The 23,672-nt window shown below is 40.1% G+C and overlaps 1 protein-coding gene across 7 annotated transcripts in view; it reads right to left on the bottom strand.

The window, feature by feature from the left end:
* PIGG (phosphatidylinositol glycan anchor biosynthesis class G) overlaps positions 1-23,672 on the bottom strand; it is an 85,613-nt gene that overhangs the window by 33,760 nt on the left and 28,181 nt on the right. For 3 of the 7 annotated variants that reach the window (XM_032675443.1, XM_032675441.1, XM_032675442.1), the window contains exons 9-11: positions 21,947-22,404; positions 14,725-14,916; positions 7,884-8,193 (exon numbers count right to left, since the gene is read on the bottom strand). In XM_032675443.1, coding sequence (XP_032531334.1) covers positions 7,884-8,193; positions 14,725-14,916; positions 21,947-22,404 — 960 coding nt within the window. Of the gene's footprint in view, positions 1-7,883; positions 8,194-14,724; positions 14,917-21,140; positions 21,503-21,946; positions 22,405-23,672 lie in introns of those variants that run through there. The other 4 variants (XM_032675445.1, XM_032675444.1, XR_004354478.1 and 1 more) reach the window with 4 other exon arrangements.

Raw genomic sequence — 23,672 nt, forward strand, 5'->3', positions numbered from 1 at the left:
CCTGCTTACCCAGCTGTGATACAGCACAGACAGTAAAGCATCAGATTAAAGCAGTTCCAAAAAGGAAAGTAGTGTCAGGCCCTTCTAGCTTTTCTCCCAACAGCTCCTGCCTACAAAGGAGATGACACTGAACTCTGCTAACTAAACTCCAAGACAGAGATGCAGTCAGGGTCCTGACACAGATGAAGCACAGAATGCAAAACTGAGTGTAAGATCAAAGTATTTGTTTTCAACCTATCCTTAATTTGGGGTGGTTTTTCCTACTTACATTCAAAATTTAAAAATTAGCTTCCACCCCCATGCACTTTTTTTTTTTACCCCATGTTCATCAGTTATACCAGCTCATTAATGAAAAATAATATCTGTTTCTATGAACCTTGCTTACTCTGTACACTTAGGATTTTCACAGTTCTACTTCCATAAAGTCTTGAAGGACCCTACAGTATTCTTTTGGAAGAACACTGCCTCATTCATTAAATATGCTATCCTGAACAGGGCTATTTTTAGCCAGTATCATATTCAAAGGGCCAGCACTTCCATTCCACGCTCAGCAAGACAGAGTTACTGCTTTTGTCATTTCGTACCCCCCTGTCTACCAAGATTTAATAAGGCTCAGCAACATGGGCAAGAAGTCTCATTCTCTTCCTAATCACATCAAGACATGTGCAAAAAGCAGTCTTCCAAATCTCTCTCCTATTTCCAGATGGAAGCGTTTCATATTTAGCTTATATTTTTGTTCTCCTGCCTCATTTAGCTAGCACAGTTTAAATTTAGTATCCAATCTGATCGACATCAACAACAAATTTCAGTGGTTTTCAGTTTTTTGTACTTGAACCATAAACCTGCTCTCATTTTTATGTATACATTAGATCTTTATGCCTGTCTGGAAATTAAAACTCCAGCACCACTCTAAGCCCAGTCAGTTTCATAGTGATAGCTCTAGGAACCACAAAACTAGTGGGGAAAAAAAGTCAGGGAAGAATTCAAATCTATGCCAGCAGTGCACACAATACCTAATAATACATTTGTGCTTCCTTCACATCTTAGAATTCTAGCATCAAAAATCAGTCATCCAAAACGTAAGACCTCAGTGCTCATGGTCGTGGTCATGGACAGGACAGGTAACTGCAGGTAGCTGCACTTTACTCAGTAAGAACAGTGTCACTTCACTGGAAGGCACAGAACTAAGGAGGGGATCTGTAAGCCTTCACCAAGCAAAGACCTCCCTGGTTTTTCCACAAGATTAAATGGCATATTCCAACAATTAAAATCTGTTACTAAACCAGCATGGGTACTTTCAGAGTTCCACCTTTCATCACCCAGTTAAGGAAAAGCTGGAAAACGTACATAACCACATGAAATCACCTATGGCTTCACCAGAGGTCACTTGCCTATGGTACTCCTGAGATATACAATAAATACTTAAAGTCTGACTGCCTGCATTTGTCACAAGAGGTCTGAGCAAACAGGAAAACTGCACTGCCATGAGAAGAGACTGTTTGGAACACACCTGAAGGGGAGGTTACCTCTATATGTTTGGGAGAGGGAAGTCCCAGTGCAGGGGATAGATTTTTTTTCCAAAATAGTTATAGAAAATGGCTCAGAAACTGGTAAATGTTCACCTGTTGTATATCTGATATGGATCCTGCATCTATAGTTCAGAGACTAACAGTTAATTATCAACATATAATTGTCAGATAATTAATGTGTCACTAATAAAACAATAAGACACTTCAATCCTTACTTTAAGCTACACAAACTGAGTGGTTTTTCCCTTGCAACAAGTCATTCTGAACTCAAAGGAAAGGGAACAAGAAACTTAAAAGTATATATATTAAAAAATCCCAATTAATAGCCAGTGAGGTTTTTTTAAGGTTGTCAGCTTTTTAATTTTACCTGGTAGTGCAGATCAGAATGCTGCATACTGAGCAAAACAATGTAAAAAGGTCATGAAATCAAACATAATTTCTGGAGGAAGCTTCTTCTATTCTTGGATCTACAGTCCCAGACTGGAAAGGCTATTCTGAGAATAAATTGAGAGAAATTTACCAAATGAAGAGAGAGCATTAATCAGATTCTGAGGGGTCTTTGTTACCTCTGTAATTTTATGAACGACCAGCTCAACCATTCTGCTTTTCTATGCTAATATTTTGTACATCAGATAACTGCTTTCGATTGTGAACAGCAAAAAAAACCTGTCCCTCTAAGCCTTGTATGATTTAATTTGTTTCTTTCCATGCCTTCAGAACAGTTTTTTTGTCAGAGAATAAAAGAACAAAGGTAACATCCGAAGACTGGTGTTTTGGTCAAACTCTTAATCTCCATCCTAAAAAGGGCATCTAATGTAAATGTACTTACAACACTTTTAAAAGAGAACTGAAAACTTGTTCTCTAAGGAACAGGGGGTGTGAAAGAAAATCCCATCTGTCTGGACTCTTAAAAGCACTTCTTCCTTTAGCAGAATTGATTTCTCTATTTCTGAAACATCTCTAAGATGTTCTGAAAATAGAAAAAAAAAAAGAGAAATAGAGATAAAGAGAGAAAATAGAGAAGTAGGCCCCAATCACAATTCTTCTTTCTCTTCTACTACAATTTGTTTGCCATTTTAATCAGTCTTGGGCATGGTGACTGCACACACACACCTTAGTAGACAGACACAAAAAATAATTTTTTGTAAAAGACTGTTGTCATGTTCTAAAATGGATACATTTATTGTGGGAGCCCAAACCCAGCTTTCAGCAATGGAAAACAAGGGCTGACAAAACCTCGTGATCTGAAGGAGCTGGACCCTTCTCACAAGACCTGTTAAAGTTCTACCTCATTGATCAAGCCTGGCTCCATCAGATATCAGAAAAGACTTTTGAGATGATTGTATCAAACCATGTCTAAACCCCTTAATCCTTTCCCCCTATGTAATCTTGGTTGAAGGAAATGTTTAACCCATTGGGCAACGGTAGTAAAAACTTGTGTAATTCCCTAATTAACATAGCTCGTCCCCTTCATTAACATGTCCAACCTCAGATACCTTTAAAATAGTGTTCTCTTGTCCAATAAACTATTCCAGTTTCCCCATACTGGGATCGTGTTTAGCTTTTATTTTTCAGACCGCCACTATTTATAAAAAGTCCTATGCTAAAGAGAGTTAAGAACTTTTCAGAATTTTTGCTAAGCTGTTGCTTAATCACAGAGTCACAGAATATACTGAGTTGGAAGGGACCCACAAGGACCATCGAGTCCAACCCTTAACCCTGCACAGGACCAACCCCAAGACTCACACCATGTGCCTGAGAGTATCATCCAAATACTTCTTGAACTCTGTCAGGCTTGGTGCTGTGACCACTGCCCTGGGGAGCCTGTTCAGTGTCCAACCACCCTCTGGGGGAGGAACCTCTTCCTAATATCCAATCTAAACTTCCCCTGACACAACTTCAGGCCATTCCCTCAGGTCCTGTCACTGATCACAAAGGAGAAGAGATCAGTGTCTGCCCCTCCTCTTCCCCTCACAAGGAAGTTGTAACTGCAATGAGCTCTCCCCTCAGTCTCCTCCAGCTGAACAGACCAAGTGCCCTCAGCCGCTCCTCACACAGCTTCAAATCAAGGCCCTTCACCATCTTCACTGACCTGCTTTGGACATTCTCTAATGGCTTCATATCTTTCTTATATTGCAGTGCCCCAAACTGCACACAATATTCAAGGTGAGGCTGCCCCAGGTCAGAGCAGAGCAGGACAATCCCCTCCCTGGACTGGCTGGTGATGCTTTGCCTGATGCTCCCAGGACAGGGTTGGCCCTCCTGGCTGCCAGGGCACTGCTGACTCAGATTCAACTTGCCATCGACCAGGACCTCCAGGGCCCTTTCCCAGCACTGCTTTCCAGCATCTCATTCCCCAGTCTGTACGAACACCCTGAGTTGCCCCATCCCAGGTGCAGAATCAGCACTTTCCCTCATTGAACTTCATACGGTTGGTGATTGACTAGTCTTGATTTGTCGAGGCCTCTCTGCAGGGCCTCCCTGCCTCCAAGGGAGTCAACAGCTCCTCCCAGTTTTGTGTCATCTGCAAACTTGCTCAGGATCCCTTCCAGTCCTGAGTTTGAATCATTTATAAAGATGTTGAAGAGCACAGGGCCTAAGATGGAGCCCTGTAGAATCCCTCTAGTTGTACCAGCTGTGTGATGTTCCCAGTTAATTTCTGGCAAGTTGAAGTTCCCCATAAGGACAGGGGCAGTTGACCTGGAAGTGTCCCTTAGTCCCTCAAAGAGTAATTCATCAGCATCATCGTCCTGGTTGGGAGGTCTGTGGTAGACTCCCACAATGACATTTGCATCATTTGTTTGCCCCTTGATTCTTACCCAGAGGTTCCCAACTGTGCCATTGCCAACTGTGAGCTCCATCATCCTGACCTTTCTACTACACACAGTGTCATCCTTCTGCCTCTTCTGCCCTGCCTGTCCCTCCTGAAGAGCCTGGAACCGTCCAACAGGGCACTCTAGTCACAGGTCTCATCCCACCAGGTTTCACTTATGCCAATCATGTCAAATCTCTCTTCAAAGCTGGAATTTATAGGCATGTGATGGGACACAAAAAGGCAGCTTCTTATCTGGGTCTGTTCTATTTCATATAAGCCAACGTGGTAAACAACACAGGGGCAAAAGCTTTGGCCTGCTTCTACCAGAAGTTTTGATAAGTAACTATCACCCAAGTTATTCACCAGGTCTTACAGGAGATGCAAAAAGACCCACCTAGAAATCTGGCTCACAACAAAGCACTGGAGAATTTCTCATTTCTGAGGTTTGGATGCTGCGATTCAGCAGCAGTCTATGAGCGAGAAATTTCCTTGTCAGAGCTAATTTTTAAAATATCCCAAAGTTTGCTGAAATCTGCATCACACTGGAAGTTATTATTTCCAAAGAAAACACTTCTAGAGGAAATGCCAAAATTGCCAGTAGTGTGATGGGGCCTGGGAGGATGCTCTGATACTGCAGGATATCCCACAACACAATCTGTAGCCAAGTAAGATGAAAATCACTTCTTTCTGCCTTCTAAAAACCAAAGAAATCCTCAATTGCAAGGGTATTGGAAGGTGTAAAGTATTAATAATGAAAAATAAAAATCTTAAAATAAATTTCCATCTTCCCACTAAAACTAGTTTAAGACCACTAAAAAACCATAGCACGTGCTATCAGATCTGTTGTCTTGCATAAATACAGTTTTATTGGTGTAGAAAAACTCCTTTGGTATACGGAAAGATGAAAATTTGGCATATATCAAATGGAAAGACATATCAAGCTCCTGACAGCTCTAATAGCTCATTTCTGGAAAAGGTGTACAGCTGTTCCAAAGTTCAGGTAAATTCTTCCAGAAAAGTTATTCCCAAATTTTTGGCATCACTTAGATCAGAGAAGACAAAAAATTTAGCCTGCTACATTACACTACCACAACAAAATTATTTTTTCAAGAAGTCCTTATTTTCTATTCCATCATGCCATGGCTGCACATACATGGGCTACATGTATCTAATGCACTTTCCCCTCACAAGAGCTTTTAAGACCATCTCTCATCACATCCCCATGGACAAACTGATGCAGTCCAGGCTAGGAAAGTGGACAGTCAGGTGGACTTACTGCTCAAATGCTGAGCTCACAGGGTTGCCATCAGCTGCACAAAATCCACTTGGAGGCCGATCACTAGCAATGAACCACAAGGATTGACAGTGGGGCTGATACTGTTTAACATCTTCACTAATTACCTGGACAATGGGGCACAGTGTCCCATCAGGAAGTCTGCACACAATACATAACTCGGAGGAGTGGTTAATACAGCAGATGGGTCTGCAAGTGGGTCTGCTGCCACTCAGAGACACCCTGACTGACTAGAGGAATGGACTGACAAGAAATTCGTGAAGTTCAGCAAAGGGAAATATCAAATCCAACACCTAGGGAGGAATAAAACTATGCCTTTCCTCACACTGGGAACTAACTGTACGGAAAGCAACTTGGAAGAGATCACTCAGTCATTTGCCCTTTGTGCAAAGACCTACAGCACCTGGGACTACATTAGGGAGAGCCTCACTAGTTGGTTAAGGGAGATACTCTATCCCTTCTATTCCTCTATTCTCAGATCACATCTGGGTGCCTGGGTTCAGTTCTGAGCTTGCTACCACAAGAAAGCCATGGGTGTACTGGAAAAAGTCCACTGAAGCACCACACAAAACTGATGATGGGAAGAAAGCATCTGTAATACAAACAACTATCTAGAAGAGCTGGGTATGTTTACTCTCAAGAGAAGAAAGCTCAGCAGGGATCATAACAATGTGTATAAATACCTGATGAGGGGGTAGTACAGAAAATGCAGTCAGACTCTGACCTTTCAAGTCACTCAAGAGTGAATATCAAAAGGATAAAAAACAACACACACAAACTGAAATACAAGAAATTCTGTTTAAACAGCAAGAAAAGCTTTTTTAATAGCTAGGCTGGTCAAGCACTGGGACCAACTGCCCAGAGAGCTTGCAGAGTCTTCATCCTTTCAGATATTTAAAATAGGGAGTGGACATAGTCCAGACCAACCTGATCTATTTGATCTGCTCTTAGACAGAGGGAGGTTGGACTGAATGATCTCCAGAGGCATCTTCCAGCCTCAACTCTCCTGTAATTTCATGGTTCTTTGAAATTCTCAGCCAAGTGTACCAAGAATTCAGCATCACTGAAAATGGACTGCTTTACAAAAATAGTCATAACATTCTTTATTGCCCCTTTTCCATAACCTGGATTTTCTTCCCGGCCTTCCTAGCCTACCCACCATTAAATTTCTGGCAGCTGTTTTCACTTGGTACCTCAGTACTGAGAAGGCCTTCTCTTCAGCCTCCTGCCAGCCACACTAAGAGCTGCTCTCAGAAGACCATAATCAAAGCTGACTGGTGAACAGTAACATTCAAAGCGTGCAAAAGCCATTCAACCAGTAAATGTTACGTCCTCTGAGCAGGAAAACTGGGAACCACGATGATCTTACCTGCATCAGCAATATGCTATTTGCACATGTACTCCCAGAGCAAAGTCAAGCCAATCCTCAGTCTGTAGATACGGAGTAGGACATATCCTAAGCTCGACCACAGTTTTAACATCCCCAGCCATGCCTTAGAAGCAAAGTCAACACAGGCCTCACCTTGAACTTTCATGACAAATCAGAAAACCCCTCCTCCTAAACCAGAAACAACCTGATTCCCAACCTCACAAACTTAATTTTAGATAGCCTGCTACACTGTTTCCAATGCTATTAGAAGGAGAAAGATCCGGTCCAACGCTAAAGGTCCTTTCCTTCCACGCTAAGGAAAGTTTTTGTGGAATTTCAACTTTATTTGCAATGCAGACAACTATGTCATTGAAATCAGTAAGGCTCCTCAGGAAAGAAGATACAATTTGATATAATAACAAAGAAAACCAGTTCTGATATGAGAGATACTACATGCCACAGTCTTAAACTGTATGCATATCTATTTTGATGCAACCAAAGCCTTCTAATGTTCAAGAATCAGTGACAAATAGCTATCTGTCTTTTCTCGGTATTAATCAACTCAGATGACATTTTTTAATTAATTATCAGTAGTATTTATGAGGCCCATTAACAAACCAAAATCATGCTGGTACAGGTATCTGATCCTTGCAATACTTTTGGAAATCTGTTTCGAGGATTAGACATCAAGATATGCATCTTTCCCTGGTTCTAAAACCAAAACATTAATAAAACAATTAGAAATAAAACCCTTCTGAGAACTCAGTAAACTCTTCCACCCTAATATGTAGTAACCATTTTATTTACAATGGGCAATATTTCTTTGAAAAACTATTCCAGCTCCCACCTCTGCAGCACGGAGAGTATTCATCTTACCTGAAAATAGAAGAAAGCTTGGCCAAACCAGTAGTGCATAATAGTAATCTGTGCCGCATCAAATTTCAAAGGTCTCCAAATGTATTTTGTCATCATTGTCTGAATCAGCAGGCAAAACACCAAGACTGGTAAATTGTGAGGTCTAAATAGAAGGGCTGCTAGCAGAACCAATCCGCTATATACTTCCCATAATCCTGTGCTCTTCATGCTGGAGTCTGCAGAAATAACCTGTGACTTTAGTAAATCTTTAGTGCCAGTGAAGACTATGCCAAGAACAAAGACATAAACAAAACGAGCTTCAGTGATCCCCCTAAAGAGAAAATAAAATTGGAATAAATAAAGAAATAAATAAAAGATGAGTTATTTACTAATAATTACTCCACAGAGTCTTTTAAGAGAGGTCAAGACCAACCAGTTCTGCCAAACAGGTCAAAATCTAAGGCTGGTACTGGCCAACTTCATGAGAGAGCTTTCTCCAGTACAAAAACCCTAGGAAGGGTTCATACCTGAATTAAAACAACTCCAAATTGACTTCAGCAAACAAAAAAGCTTGTGCAAAAAAACTAAACTAATCTAAAATATAAAAATAAAATTGTATTTCACAGATTTCACAGAATATTCTGAGTTAGAAGGGACTCACACTGATCATCAAGTCGAACCCTTAAGTCACTCTCCCATACAAGGATCGAACAACTAATGTAACCAAAATAAATTTATGCTAATACTATTCAAGATCTAGATCCATAAATATATCCATATAAATATGCCATTTATATAGCATAATGAATGTTAATAAAAAATACTCCTTCGAGAGATATGGAAACTTTATTTCAGAAATTAAATTGACTTAAAAATTCCTATATCTTTTAAGCTATTCAGTGATTTTTCACAACTCATTCACACAAATATGCTTCTTTTTAGCCCACTAAAACAACAGTGAGAGTATTTGAAGATCCTTATTTCAGTCTGAAATCTTTGCACACTTCAGACATTTTCTCACCTTACATAGCTGCATAGATGTACATATGTGCTGGTTTATACCAGCATATTTTTTCCTTAAGTGTAGAGACTTTTCAAATCCATTTGAAAAAAGCAATTCCATTACAAAAAAAACCCTGAGTTTTAAGTAGTAAGTGTAATTGGCATTTATGCTATTTTCAAACCACCTATTAATTCATTTGCCTCTTAATTACCAGTGAAAGGCAGCTTCTGAATAAAACACAGCATGTAGTCCAAAAAGCTGATAAGGACAAGGACTAGTAAGCTTAAAAACTGTGACCTGCTATTTTAGAAGAGCAAGGTCTGAAAAATTAAGAAAGCGAAAGCAAATATCTGTCAAAATGTAGTGATATTCTCATGTTTTCTGGGCAAAAAAACCCAGATCACATTAGAGTGCACTAGGCTGGCAGTAATCCAATGAATTCACCAAATGAGCACGTGAGAAAAATCTGTGGTTACAGATCTATTTTTTTATCTTGCAAAAGATAAAAATGCACATTATCTACACACTTAATCTGTAATTTAATATACATTATCCTTAGGTTTCACAGGATCACTGACACACAGAATGGGTCAGGTTGAAAGGGACTACAGACGGTCCTCTGCTCCAGCCTCCAGCAGGTTGGCCCCCAACCAGGTGCAGGACCCTGCATTTGCCTTTATTGGAATTTCTGGTTATTCTCTGCCCAGCTCTCCAACCTGTCGAGGTCCTTCTGAAGGGCTGCACAGCCCTCTGGGGTACTGGCCACTCCTCCCAGCTTTGTATCACCAGTGAACTTTCTGAGGAGCCATCTGCCCCTTCATCCAGCTCATTGATGAACAAGTTAAACCATACTGGGCCCAGTATTGAACCTTGGGGGACACCACTAGTGACAGGCCTCCCATGAGACCCTGTACCACTGATTATGACATTCTGGGATCTGCGTTCAGCCAGTTCTCAATCCACCTCACTGTCCTCTCATACTGTTCACATTTCCTGAGTTTGCCCATGAGGATGTCGTGAGAAACAGTCAAAAGTCTTGCTGAAGTCAAGGTCAACAATACCCACTGCTCTCCTCTCATCCATCCAGGTAGCTGTCTATTGTAGAAGGTAACCAGGTTCATTAAGAACAATTTACTGTTAGTGAATCCATGATGACTACTCATGATCACCTTTTTCTCATCCATGTGGGTAGAGATGGCCTCCAAAATGAAGTGTTCCATCACCTTTCCAGGGATTGAGGTGTGGCCAGTAGTCCCCTGCACCTTCCTTCTTGAAGACCAGGGTGTCACTTGCTTTCTTCCAGTCCTCAGGCACCTCTCCTGATCACCACGACCTTTCAAAGGTTATCACGAGTGGCCTCGCTGTGGTGTCCACCAGCTCTCTCAGCACTCAGGGATGCATCCCATCAGGGCCCATGGATTTGTGGATGTCAAGTTTGTGTAGGTGTTCTGTAACCCAATCCTCCTTGACCACGGGGAGGTCTTTCTTTCAACATTCCTCTACCCTGGTCTCCTGGGTCAGAGATTCCTGAGGGCTGGTCCTGTCAGTGAAGACCGACACGAAGAAGGCAGCGTTCGGTAACTCTGCCTTCTCTGCATCCTCTGTCACCAGTGTCCCCTGTCCATTTAGTGATGGGCCCACGCTATCCTTTGTTCTCCCTTTCTCACTGATGTATGATGTAAGAAGCCTGTCTTGTTGACCTTGATTGGTCAGATTAAACTCCAGATGGACCTTGGTCTTCCTTATCTCATTTCTACCTACTCTGACAACCTCTCTACATTCATTCCAAGTGACCTGACCCTGCTTCCACATCCTGTGTATTTCCTGATTACACTTGAGCAGTGACAGGAGCTCCTTGTTCATCCACATGGGTCTCATGTTCCTCCTCCCTGATTTCTTGCTCATCAGGATGTGTCATTCTTAAGCCTGGATAAAGTAATCTTTGAACATCAATCAGCTGCTCTGAACCCCCACAGGGCCCACGGGATACTTTCAGGAAGATCCCTAAAGAAGCTAAAGTTAGCTCTCCTGAAGTCCAAGATTGCTTGCTGCCCTGCTTCCTCTTCATCCAATACTGAACTCCACAAGCTCATGGTCACTACAGCCAAGGTTGCCTCCAACTTTCACATGTCCAGCAAGGCCTTCCCTGTTTGTTAGTATGAGGCTGAACAGCACAGCATTCTTTGTGGGATCCTCAGAAAGGTGTCATCAACGCTTTCCAGGAACCTTCTGGACTGTTTGTGCTTTGCTGTGTTTCATCCAGATGTCAGGGTTAATGTCCCCCACAAGAACCAGTGACTGTGACCTTGAGGCTGCTTCAAGCTGCCTGTAAAAGTCCTCAATCACTTTCTCCTCCTGATCAGGCAGCTTGTAACAAACACCCACAATGTCACCTCACTAGTCTGCCCTTTTATCCTCACCCATAAGCTCTTGATTTGCTCATCATCCATCCCAACATAGAGCTCAATACATTCCAAGGTCCTTCTGGCTGGTGGTGAGAGGGTGGGAGATCCACTACTTCTTGTGAAGTGGATGATGGGTCTGTTTGTACAAGGCATGGTAGAGTGTAGCTCCACCAGTTAAACTCTTACTACCAGTCACTTTTTACATGAGTAATGAGTGAACATGGTCTCCTACAAAGTTAATATAATTCACTCAGCAGTGAGGATTCTTGAGTCATCAGGACTTAGTAATATATGGAGGATTAGACCAGGACTCTAAAAATAGTAAAAGTATAGTTATACTCATCTAAACAGTGTAATTAGCTGACCACAACAAAACACCACTAGTCAAAATTTCTAAAAATAAATCTTATCAACAAAAAATATAATAATTTTATAAATAAATAATAATTAAAACTTTAATTATTTTTTCAGTCTTTGCAAGGTCACCCTCCTTCTCAACAAGTTACTAAGAAATAAGCTTGAATTCAATCTTTCTTTTCACAAACAGGAAAGAAAAAGCACAAGGAGAAATAATAAGCAGGAGCATTTTCATGTTCAATTTTCTTTTTGCATCCACAGAAACAAGAAAAAAAGGCAAAATCACCACACAGCACTGATGTGGCCCTCCTAAACTTGAACACAATACACTGTTCTGCTGTTTAGGTTTCAAAGGTTCACATTTATACCGAATGGCCCATGTAAAAGGACTTTACTATTTTATTCCCTTAAATAGCAAGCCTTTATAAAAACCCTGTAAGGCCCACTGGCTTTTTCCTTCAAGGGGAAAAAAAAAAGTAAAAAACAGTAAAGTTCAGAGAGTTCCTCTGTTTCTGGCTAATGCAGAAACTCAGTGACCTTTTTCAGAGTCTCTGATAACTCTGAATATTTACATTTTGTGGTAATAATTACATCAAACATATTCATATGACTTAGAAGTAAAACTTTAGGAACTAGCTTTGGATATTGGTCTATTCAATGAGTTAAATGAGAACTGAAATTAACCAGCTGATGAAAATTCAAATAAAAAAAATATTTCTCAGCAAATGCACTACTATTATTTTGTGTTAGTACAGTATATACTCATCTTTTTCATTGCTCAAACTATAATTTTTTTAAATAAGTGAGAGGGAAACAGAAGGCTAAATTACTTCTTTGCGTTTTTTAATTTAGAGGTTTTCTTAGTGTAAGCCACAGAAAACGAAGAACACTTATATTGCCTCTTCTCCCTCATCCACCTTCCAGCAGTTGTCACATTCAGAGAAAATCTGCAGTAAAGGGTACAGAGAGGGAGTGTTTGAGAGCAAAGAGTCTCCATCTTAGAGAAGAATGCATTATGCATGAAAAATGCAGTGGCTGCCTACAGCTTTAACTGATATTACACAAAACTACCTCTACCTTGCACCTGGATCTGGAGCTATTCCAGATTATGAATACACTAACTAGACACATGTAAAAGAAAGTCTTGGGTTTGTTCCTGGTGGCATTTTAAGTAGGCTTTTACCAAATATATCACAACAGGCATATAAGATGCCTGATCATAAAGATGCTAGATCATAAAGATGAGCTAGCATCACTATGTCAACACACCACCTATCATCTGAAATCTACTAAGTTGTGTCTACCACCTTTTCTGACATGCTGTCCTGGGAGCCTTGCTGAAGATAATGTTTGGTGAGCCAGTGATCTTGGGTAAACCATGTCTCTCTGTCCAGCCTTGTACTTTACACCTGAGAAGCCCACGTGTTAGCACGAGTGGTGGCTGCAGAGGACCGGGCAGGAACCCCTATGCCACCCTGTTGTGAACTGATAGGTACTAGGACAGACATAATGTTCTGACCTGGCAGCAGTAGACACATGGGTTTGTTTTGGATTGTTTGGTGTTTTGCTTTTACGAAAGGCACAATGGTATGGGAGGGAGGCAGAACCTCTCCTCAGATGGGACCCATGTGCCACAGTGTGCCGTGGGAAGATTCACCTGGGGTTTATATAAAGCTTTGACATAATTTAAGAAAATCACCATGTGAACTGTTTATTTAAGGTGAAATAATAGAAAAGCCTGTATGCTTTCTGTATCAATATGCTGTGCTGACTATAGAATGACCAAGTTTTAAATAAATGTTTTACTTCAGTATTGAAGTACTCCACTTATTTCTCCAATCGCATTTTACTTGTGGCTCAATTGCTGTATTTAATGTTCTGTCCCACGCTGCAGTATTTTAATTCTCATTGCAAGGACAGTATTATTCTCTAAGGATTTTACTAAAATACAAAGCAAAACTAGAGATTACACTCAAAAATCAAGCATGTTTCAAACACAGAGCCAAATCCTCCAGATTAAGTAAAGATTATCATTACTTTCTCATGCAGCAGAACTAACACACAATGTTTAACACTAGTATATAACCAGAATTATCTTCAATATTTGGAGAGAGGGACCGTATGTAAATATATCCAGATACACATACCTACAAATATTTATTATAAAACATGCTGTGTTAGCAAACCTGATTTTCCATATGTCCTAAGATCTTACCCTGAATGGTTTTTTCCATCTCTGCACATCTTGTGAATCTCTGGTCCCTGACTAAGGAGCTCCAACAGAAACCATTTGTATCCATATAAAATTCAACATGAGTGCAAGAGGAAGTTTACTACATCCAGAAGACAATGGTTTCAAAAACGTCTCTTCCCCCTCATCAAATGTTCTAACTGACTCTGGACATTTTTCACAACTCTCTGACATTCAGCAAAACTTGAGGCTGCAGAGCCAAGTACAATCCAACAGTGAAAAGTATGATAAGAAAACTAAAACCATTTAGCCACATTCTAAAAAGGGTCGTTGGTGAAAGAGCTAATAGCTTCCCTACAGTTATAGACTAGTTCTCTAAGAAACTTAACGTCAGCCTAAAAATCCTTAGTATGCAGTATGCTGCACAGATGAGACCTCAAGAAGGATGTGGTTACATCTTGAAAGCCCAGATATTACAGAAAACTCAACTGGAAAAACAAGGTATGGGAAAGCAGCTCTCTGAACTACTGCCTAACCATTTCTGAAACTAAGAAGTAGCTAAATGAGCTTGGCCTGTGCTCTGTTAAACATGGCAAGTCCATCTAAAACAAGAGGAGATGGCGCATTTGGAGTTTTGTTTTAGCAAAAATATAGGGTATGACTACTAGATTTTCCTCATATTTTTATCTGACTGGCTTCTGATCTGCCACAGTCAAAAGACACTTATTTGGGCTTAAAATTAAGCATACACAACAAAAACTGAGTGCTGGTCACCTATAAACTAGAGCTCCGTTCAAAAGAATGTAATTCCAACCTAGACATAATGTCCCCTCCACCTCATCCCCTGATATCCAAAGTGTTAACACCTTGCTAGAAACAGTGTTACAGATCTGTTGATTAACTTACTTTGAAATATCTTTGCCACCATGTTGCCATGGAAATATGACATTTCCAACAGCTGCCCGGTAACTGTAGACTCCCAGGAGCCCGAGTGCCATAGCAATTTTTGAAACCAGGGAGCATCTCCTTTGAACCAGAAAGAAGATCATAAGTAGGGAGACTGCAGCCAAGAGGGAGAGTTCAGGTTTATGTTCAGAGCTGGGAAAAAACAAACAAACAAAAAAAATATCTTTTAAAACATAAATTAGAGCTAAACATATTAGCTACGGCATCATATTAATCAATTAATAAGCTGTATTAATTAATGCAGCACCAAATTAATCACTGCACTGATATTTGTTATGAAGTTGCTGAGAGGTATGGTAAAATATTTTAGTATTTCTAGAAAAGCACTGTTATTAATAAGGTTTTCTATTCAAGCATACATATTTAAAAGTGCAATTATTGTGTCCCACCATACGCTAGTTATTCTGTTAATTAAATAAAAACTGAGCTGCATATTGCATCACGGAAAAGGGTCTAATACTTTTAAACTAGAGGTCTGTTGTTTATACATTCTAAAACAGTGTATTTCACTTATTTTCACAGCATTTTATTTTCTAGCACAATGAAAAAGATTGTTGCCCTACAGGATTAGAACTATTCTGTCTTTTGAAGTAACAATACATGTATTTGATTTGTTTAATTAATTTTAGTCGTAGAACACACTACCTATCTAGAATGACCACAAATATACTTACACAGTTTACAACACACATATACAAATTCATTAGCACAATGCAATTCCCTTATGCAACTACAGCACCTTGTACTATGTGAGAGATAAAGACACAAAATTTGCATCATTGACAGAGAATATTAGAGATACAGTTTGTTTGTTTGTTCCTCTGCATCCTAGATAGAGGTAACACTCATTCCAGAATAGAGGTCATTTTACTGAGCATGCTGCCAAACGTTACGTATTTAAAGCTTCAATACTATGAATTAGCAAAATGTAATGGGGTAAACTGAAGATCTGCACCCAACCCCTACCACAGCTACCTACACACTTTAAGAAGGCCCATTGTAGCACAAGAATTGCCAACCCAAGCCTACTACAGATATTCCCAGTATCCCAAATGATGTAAAACCACTAATTTTGTTAGACATTTTTGTTAAGGACATCATGTAGAGTGTGAGAGGCAAAGGCTCCATCTTCTGTCTTCCACATACAAAATGCCAAGATAAAAGATCACTAACTTCAGAAAACTAAGAGTGAGCTGGGGCTATTATCTGCAATAAAACCCATCACACTTATGAAACTCCAGTTTTATCTCTGATTTAATAAAAATTACTGTACTTCAAAGAGGCTTACTTTCCTGTTCCTAGCGTTTGATTTATCATGGGTTTGAACAACAGTTGTTTCAGCTACTGCACTTGGAAAGTCACAAAGGGAAGGTTATGGGGCAGAAAAACTGTCCTGCTAGTCTTCTGTGCAGGACCCAGTCAAGTAGTTCATAGAACTTAACAAGACTCCCAAGAAATGCAGTGCTCTCTGCAAGCCATTGGAGAAAAGTGAGAGGAATAAGATCTAGAACACTGTGGGAGAGAAAATGCAGTCTTGATGTTTCTTTTTCGACATAAGGAGTCAGCAGAAGCAGTGAATAGATTCCTGCAGCAACCCATGAAGATAGTGCAAGCACCATCTCTTATGATCAACACATAATAAACTATTTTGGTAGCCACTGCACCTTTCAAATGAACATTTTTGAAAACTTTAAGTTTTCAGGTAGTATTCTCCTTGGCTACCCATTGTATGAGAGCAAGACAAATCAGGAATAAATAACATCACATCATCATCATCTTTGTCTCTTTATCTAAAAAACTCACTTTTGTTAAGAGATTCTTGCAGACAAAGTTAACAGAGCAATGCAAAAAATTTAAAAAAGCCATTGCTGTCGGTAAGAAGTAACTGCTATTGCTACGTCAAGCCAAACACTCACTAAAAGCTGCAATTCCTACAATGAACATCTGAAATCATACTCTAATACCCTTCCCCTGAAAAAATGGGGGCACTGAAAAGTTATGTTCAAAGTAATGTGTACATCAGTCACACGACTTTGCATTTTTGACTGCTAGCAAAGGGGGTTATATACAAATCTGTCCAGGTTTTTGGGTAACAGTCCTCTGTGATTTCTTCGGGGAATTTTTTTGAACCATATAAATTTGCTCAGAAAAACCTGCCCCAGTGTTTCATAGTTTGCTGAAGAAGAAAAAGATTTATACAGGTGAAGTCAGGTCAGCATAAATCACCTACAGTTTCAAGGTTTTCTAGCCAAGGTTCCTCCAGTTAGTCAGCTAAAAGCATATGTAATTAGCCCGTATTTCGAGACACGATCATAGTTGCCCAACGCAGACACAGAGACTCCAGTCATTTAGCAAAGTTCTAAATGATTTTGATAGTCTACTCAGAAATACAAGCAAAACATGCTACTCTGGTCTCAGCTGCAATGTAGTGGGTTTTGCCCAAACCACAAAATGAACCAACAGCTTCCTGAGAGAAAATGTGGTGAGAGGGAAGGAAAAAAAGAACACTTTGGCTGTATCTTCTTACTGTAACATCTTGTGGTCTACACTCATACTTCTGGTATGCTAGCTTCGGGGGAAGGGAATTTGGGGACGGTTAAGTTATTAAGTTATTCAGATAATTAAAGGAAAATATTATCATCTTTTCATGCTGATGCTTCTTGTCACTTCTCTTGGAGCTGATGTTGCCATGTAGCAGCTCTGACACCTTTGAAGTATCAGTTCTGACCAAGATAACCAGCTAAATGAAGCTAATTGAATACCAACTAATTAAAAAGAAAACCTGACTTCCAGTCAGATCTAGATTAAGTGTTCTCTTCCACTTCATCTACTGATTTTCTTTTGCTGTTTTTCCCATCAAAGTATTTTTTCCTCTTTGTAGCAGATTTCACAGAGTCTGTCTGCAAATAACAAAGAACATTTTCCTTATTTCAGCACTGCTGAATGCATCTCTAGTAGCCAAATTCAAGACACTAGAGGCACACTGATTTTCTGTGCTTTGGTACTTACATTTTTCTACGGACAAACCTGGACAACAGTGTCTCTGTCTCAAATGCTGAGTTCATTAAGCACTGTCCAGATAGGCAAAATATTAGTCTGAGCATGAGCACAGATGTCTAAAAGGTCAATACAGGGCAATAAAAAAAGAGGGCAGTTTGTTCATTAGTTTATTTTAGAGACGAAATAGAAGGCTGTCTAGAAAAAGCCTGAGTAGCTGTAACTCAAACTAACAGGGGTACAAACGATATAAGTAGGTTCTAAATACTTATTAGTAAAAAGAGAGCTATTAAGACATAACTATGCAAATTAAACTCATGCTAAAAATAAAACAACAATCAACCTTACAGACTAGCAATGCATTTTGGGAAGAGGAATAAGTGCTTTACGCAACTCAGCTTATCACCAACTTTTAATTCATGCTGTTAAGGAAAACACATCACCTCAATCTTGATCAAAACACTAGGGAAACAGACATCTCTACCACCCTGTTCTCTTGTAAAGGAGAAGGAACAAAGACATTAAAACCTCTAAACAAAGAAAATCCAAACGTGTTTGCCAAATAGGAATTCACTGACACTTTACAAACCCCAGGATGTGTAAAGATTTAGTTGCATCATTGACTGATCTTTCTGAAGCTTGTCCAGTGAAACACAACGGAACTCAAGAACTCAACTACCATCCCATCACTCTAGTCCAAAATCTGTATACATCAAATGATGTTAATCTTTTAATCCTATAAAGCAAATGAAGTATACATCAGCATGGTGACATATTGTATTCTCCTGTTAGATTAAAAGCTGCTCCATTGTTAAAGTCAGGATACAGCTTCACAGCAGCCCAAGCCAGCCTGTGCCAGGGCTGCCAGGGTTCTGTTCTTTTCACCTCCTCCCTAAACATATCAACGAAAGGGTGAATGCAGAAGTGTTACAGCCCTAATCACATATATTCTTAGCCTGCCACAGCACTCTGGACTTTTGCATAGTGTTTTTAAGCCCCCCAGAATACAAGTCTGTGAATCATTGCTTCTTTCTCAATCATATTTGAAAGGCATGCAGGTTCTTTTAAGGAATGCTTCACAACAGCAGAAAGAAAAAACTGTTTATGACTGCAGCACTTCAAAAGATGCAGATACTTCCACATTCTGTTTCTACAGTAATTTCAACAACAGCAGTGCTGATTTGTACACTCTTCCCTTCCTGTATTCCTGTTACTAGCCAGCCCATTTGCCTGTGGAACCTGATGGTAAATCAGAGTGGGATGTGATCCAACAGAAAGCCAAGTGTTTCCCATGCCATCTTGAGTTATTTTTCCAGTCATATCTATTCAATTATTTAGTTCACCATACTGACATGCAAACAGGTAAAATACAGTGTCAGTGAGGAGAAGAGTAAGACAGCAAGTACCTTGCTCTGTATGGTAAGAGCTCCTCCAATATACTGTTATAGCCAAACACTCAGTCGTAGCCTAAGACTGTAGCTGTAGAACCTTTTCTCTTCTACTTGTTTTGAGACCCAAGTGAATATGCCCAATGTGAGGTCATAATTTGATAGAGAATACAGGGAGCAATTCACCTGTAAAATTCTGAAGCTTTTTGGTTCTTTGATATCTAGCTGCTGTACTTCAGCCTTACTGAAGGGGGAGGCAGACAGCTTTAATAACACGGCTGTTACGGCTTTATGAAGGAGAATACTTAATCAACCTCACAGACTTTTGTGATGAGATGACAAGCTCAGTGGAAGAGACTAAAGCAGACATTGTTGTTTATCTGTGCTTTATCAAGGCTTTTAACACCAGCTCCCATAACATCCCCACTGGCAATCTGATGTGGTCCAGGCCAGGAAAAGCAGACAGTCAGGTGGACTGAAAACTACTCAAATGCTGGATTCACAGTGTTCCCATCAGCAGCACAAAGTCCACCTGAAGGTCAGTCACTAGCTGTCAACCCCAGGACTTCACACTGGGGTCTGTCCTGTTTAATGTCTACATGTCTGACCAATCGGGCAGAGTGTCCCTCCAGGAAGTCTGCACACAACACAGAACTGGGAGCAGTGGTTGATGCAGTAGGTGGGTCTGCTGACATTCAAAGCCCCTCGACAGACTGGAGAAATGGCCCATCAAGGATTTCATGAAGTTCAACAAGGGCAAGAAGCAAGTCCTGCACCTTGGAACAAATAGCTACACAGATCAGGACAGGCTGGTGGCTGACCCTCTTTTCAGAGATGGCTCTGAGCACACTGATGAACTCTTGACTTGATAATCAGCATGCAATGTGCCCTTGGAGCGAAGACAGCCAACAGTATTTGGAGCTGCATCATGAAAAACATTAAACAGAAGATTGAGGAAGGCTGTTTCTTCCCTGGTGTTCAACCCTGGGTTCAGTTACGGGTTACTCAGTACAGAAAGATATGGACGTATTCAAATTCACACAAATTCCAAATTATAGGCACAAAAATGAAACACAAAAATAGCCTCCTCCCTCCCTTCTCCCCACTCCTTCCTCAAAAACAACAACAGAACCCCAGAGGAAGCCAGAACAGGTGTAAAAAGCCTTGGGTTTAGCTGAGTTGGTTGCTTGAAAGCTCCTGACAGGTAGTAGGTGTTAGAGCTAGCTATACAGGATTTTCTGGGATTCCCCAGCTTTTGTTATAAATCAGGAAGCCCTAGAAGCACCTGCTTTATCTGCAGACTATGCTCTACCTGTGCTATCTCCCTGAGACCCTACAGCCCAAGGCTGGAATACATTTTGTTGCTCTACAGGCATACTAAGCACCATGAAATCAGAGGTAGGAGCACATTAAACTGAAGCAGGATCTTTGGAAGTGAAGTCCAAACATGCATACAGAATTCTTAGAAGGCTGATAACATTTGCAAGAGTCAGTAAACATTCCTGGTGGACCACATAAGTAAAAGCATATATCTGAAACAAACACAGTTTTTCAGCTGCAAGAGTATCAGGTCCTTGTTTCATGCCTTTGTGGCATCAGCACATTCCAAAGAAAAGGGCTGACAGTCTGAAGAAAACATCTGGCTCAGGATGTTTTTGGGCAGATGCTCAGGATTAACTGTAAAAATCCTCATGGCCGCACCAAATCACGTCTCATCCTGCTCACACATTGGCTTAGCTCATAACGAAGGAGTTATCTATCATGTGGAGTTGATGTTGAAAATACAACATTCTTTCCTCAATCCCTCACCTCATCTCAAGAGCACAAATGCATGGTGAAAGCTCCAGAATAGAACAATCGCTATAATGTGACAAATTCCCTCCTAACTCATGTCTTTCAGCGCTCACACCTGTCACAGCAATGAGCATTTTCACCTGTGAGGTTGCCAATAAATAACAAGTCTCATATTAGTCCATTTGCTCATGTCATTTTTAATGAATGATGAATGACATTTCAGCCCTGTGTTGTAAGATACTGGCAAGAAATCTATTCATCTTACACAGCACAGCCTCTTCATCTGCTGCCTGCAAAACCTTGACTAGGCAGTCACAAGGCATCGCTTCTCCATCCACCAACTGAAGTACAGAAGACAGTTCAAACATCACATACTTTTTATCACTGAATAATGACTGTAGTTCTGCAAAATACTAAGAGGTATCAGAAAAAAGGAGAACCTCTCCTCTGGTGTACTTCAAGTTATAAAAAATTCCTCTTCTTGTTTATCATATTACACTCAAAAAATTCCTTCAGTTTTCCACCCACACGTTAAAAGCCTGTGATAGACAAGGAAAAACTCTATGTGAGGTATCTTCTCCTGTGATTTCATAACATTCAGAATTATGCAGAACCTTCCTGTCTTAATTTCAAGGGTTTAATTCTATTAAGCGATTTTTAATTTCTGAAACCAGACACTCCTGACTTACATATGAAAAATATTTACTTTTTGCTTCTGATAAACCTATCGTGTATAATTGGCATTAATTAGATAAGTCATGGCGCAGGGCAAAGATTATAAACTACTGATAGCACACAAGGAATCACTCCTGCATGAAATAGCAGTGAAAAACTCCTTATGTTACCTCCCTATTTATCTGCTTTGCATGTTTGCAGCACGTTCTAATCACAGACTGCACAGAAATACATATGTACTTCACCAAATGAAGCATACATTAACTTTTAAATAAGGCAGAAAGTGTGACTGTAAATCAGATACCTACCTTGTCAACCAATGTCCAAAGTCTGGCCGATGAGCCCACTGGACACCTGTCTGATTCAAGGATCGAAGCAGCCGACAGCAAATAAGGATGATCCATGGAGTTGCTAAGCTTATCCACTTGTGTGATCCTTTCATGAATTCAGATGAAGATGTGGCCTTGTCCAATTTTGAACTATCTGCTGCTGGAATGTCTATATTCTTGCAATCAGAGGTTTCCCCAAGACTATCAAAATTTTGCTTCATATTGGTGCTATGTTTAGGGTCACATTCCTTTAGAAGAAAATTATTTCTACAAAGCTCCTGACACAGCACCAAACAAAGCGTATTGATAAGAAAATACCAAGTTTGATGTTCCTCTTCTATGAAACTGCTTGCCCCCAAACTCAAAACATGGCCAATCGTTCCAGCCAGAATCAGCACATCTATTTCTGACCAACTAGAACTGGACACAGCTGGATTCTGAAAACAAAAAAACAAAACACAGGAGTGGTGAAAGGGTGTAAAAATTTCTCTTGTGTAAGTACTCACAGTGTGCTTACAGCAATTTCCTCTAAGAAAACAAAATAAATCATGAGACAAGTTATTTCTATCTTAATAAATCTCAAAAACTTACACAAGAATCATTTCAACGTAGCATATTTAGTTAGCATTACAACATAGTAATAATTTCTATAATTGCATTCTGTTTAAGGGCTCAAACTTCTCTATGAACAATCATCATAACTGTGCATATTCCCTACCATCCCGTGACAGAAGGTTCTAAACGACTTCACTCTCTGTTGCACACTTGTAGAAGTAAAAATAGAAACCCTGCAGAAATCAAACTTGAGATATAGATAACAGGTAATTTTCTAATAGTTTAAACCTGTGATATCCTCAACTCAATACAGTAACAGCCTTCACTACTCAAAAGTTATTGTCTGATGGCACCCCTTAACCTTGCTTAGCTTAAAATGTGTCTTTCCTCATAAAATCTACTTTAAATCTTACCCATCTATTATTCACTTAACACACTGTGCCTATCTAAAGCCACAATATTTTTTGTCTAATGCCTCCATTAGTTCGATTTCTTGTTCTCAGCAGATAATTGGAATTGCCTCATCATCACTGCCCTCGATGACAGGGCTAAAAAGAGAGCGTAAGGGCATGTGGAAGTCGAGAGCACCCAGTTCACTGATGTTACCTTGTAAAGAACCATTCAGCACACAGGGAAAGCCATAAAAAGACCACAGAGAAGCACAAACATGATAAATAAGCACTAAGGGAGAGCACAAAGATGACCAGAGCTCTTCAGCCATTAACTGATGGGCCGATAGGAAATCACAGGCATAGCTCTGAAGAGCATCAGTCTGGACTTTATAACAGATAAGGCGTGAGTGACAGACCACAGGTATTACACATATCTGATATCTGACCAACTCCTTAAGCAATGCTTCAGGAAGGTGTCAAAAGTGAGGAAGAGGGGGTGATAGGGAATAGGATGGAAGCAGAGAGCAAAGTGAGAGGAGAAAGGGTAAAGGAGCCAGTTACATATAATCAAGAGCCAGTCAGTGCACTTTTCTGACTGAGCCTCCTAACATACCTTAGCAAATAGGGTTACATACTCGTGAAGTATTTTGAGAAAAACACAGTTGAAATCATCCGTTACCATTTTATTTTCTCAATTTTTGCTCTATTAGAGAATATCACAAACTATTTCTTAGAATGGTATTTTAAGCATCTGATAA

The sequence above is a fragment of the Chiroxiphia lanceolata genome, chromosome Z (genome assembly GCF_009829145.1).
Source record: "Chiroxiphia lanceolata isolate bChiLan1 chromosome Z, bChiLan1.pri, whole genome shotgun sequence".
Taxonomy (NCBI): Eukaryota; Metazoa; Chordata; class Aves; order Passeriformes; family Pipridae; genus Chiroxiphia; species Chiroxiphia lanceolata.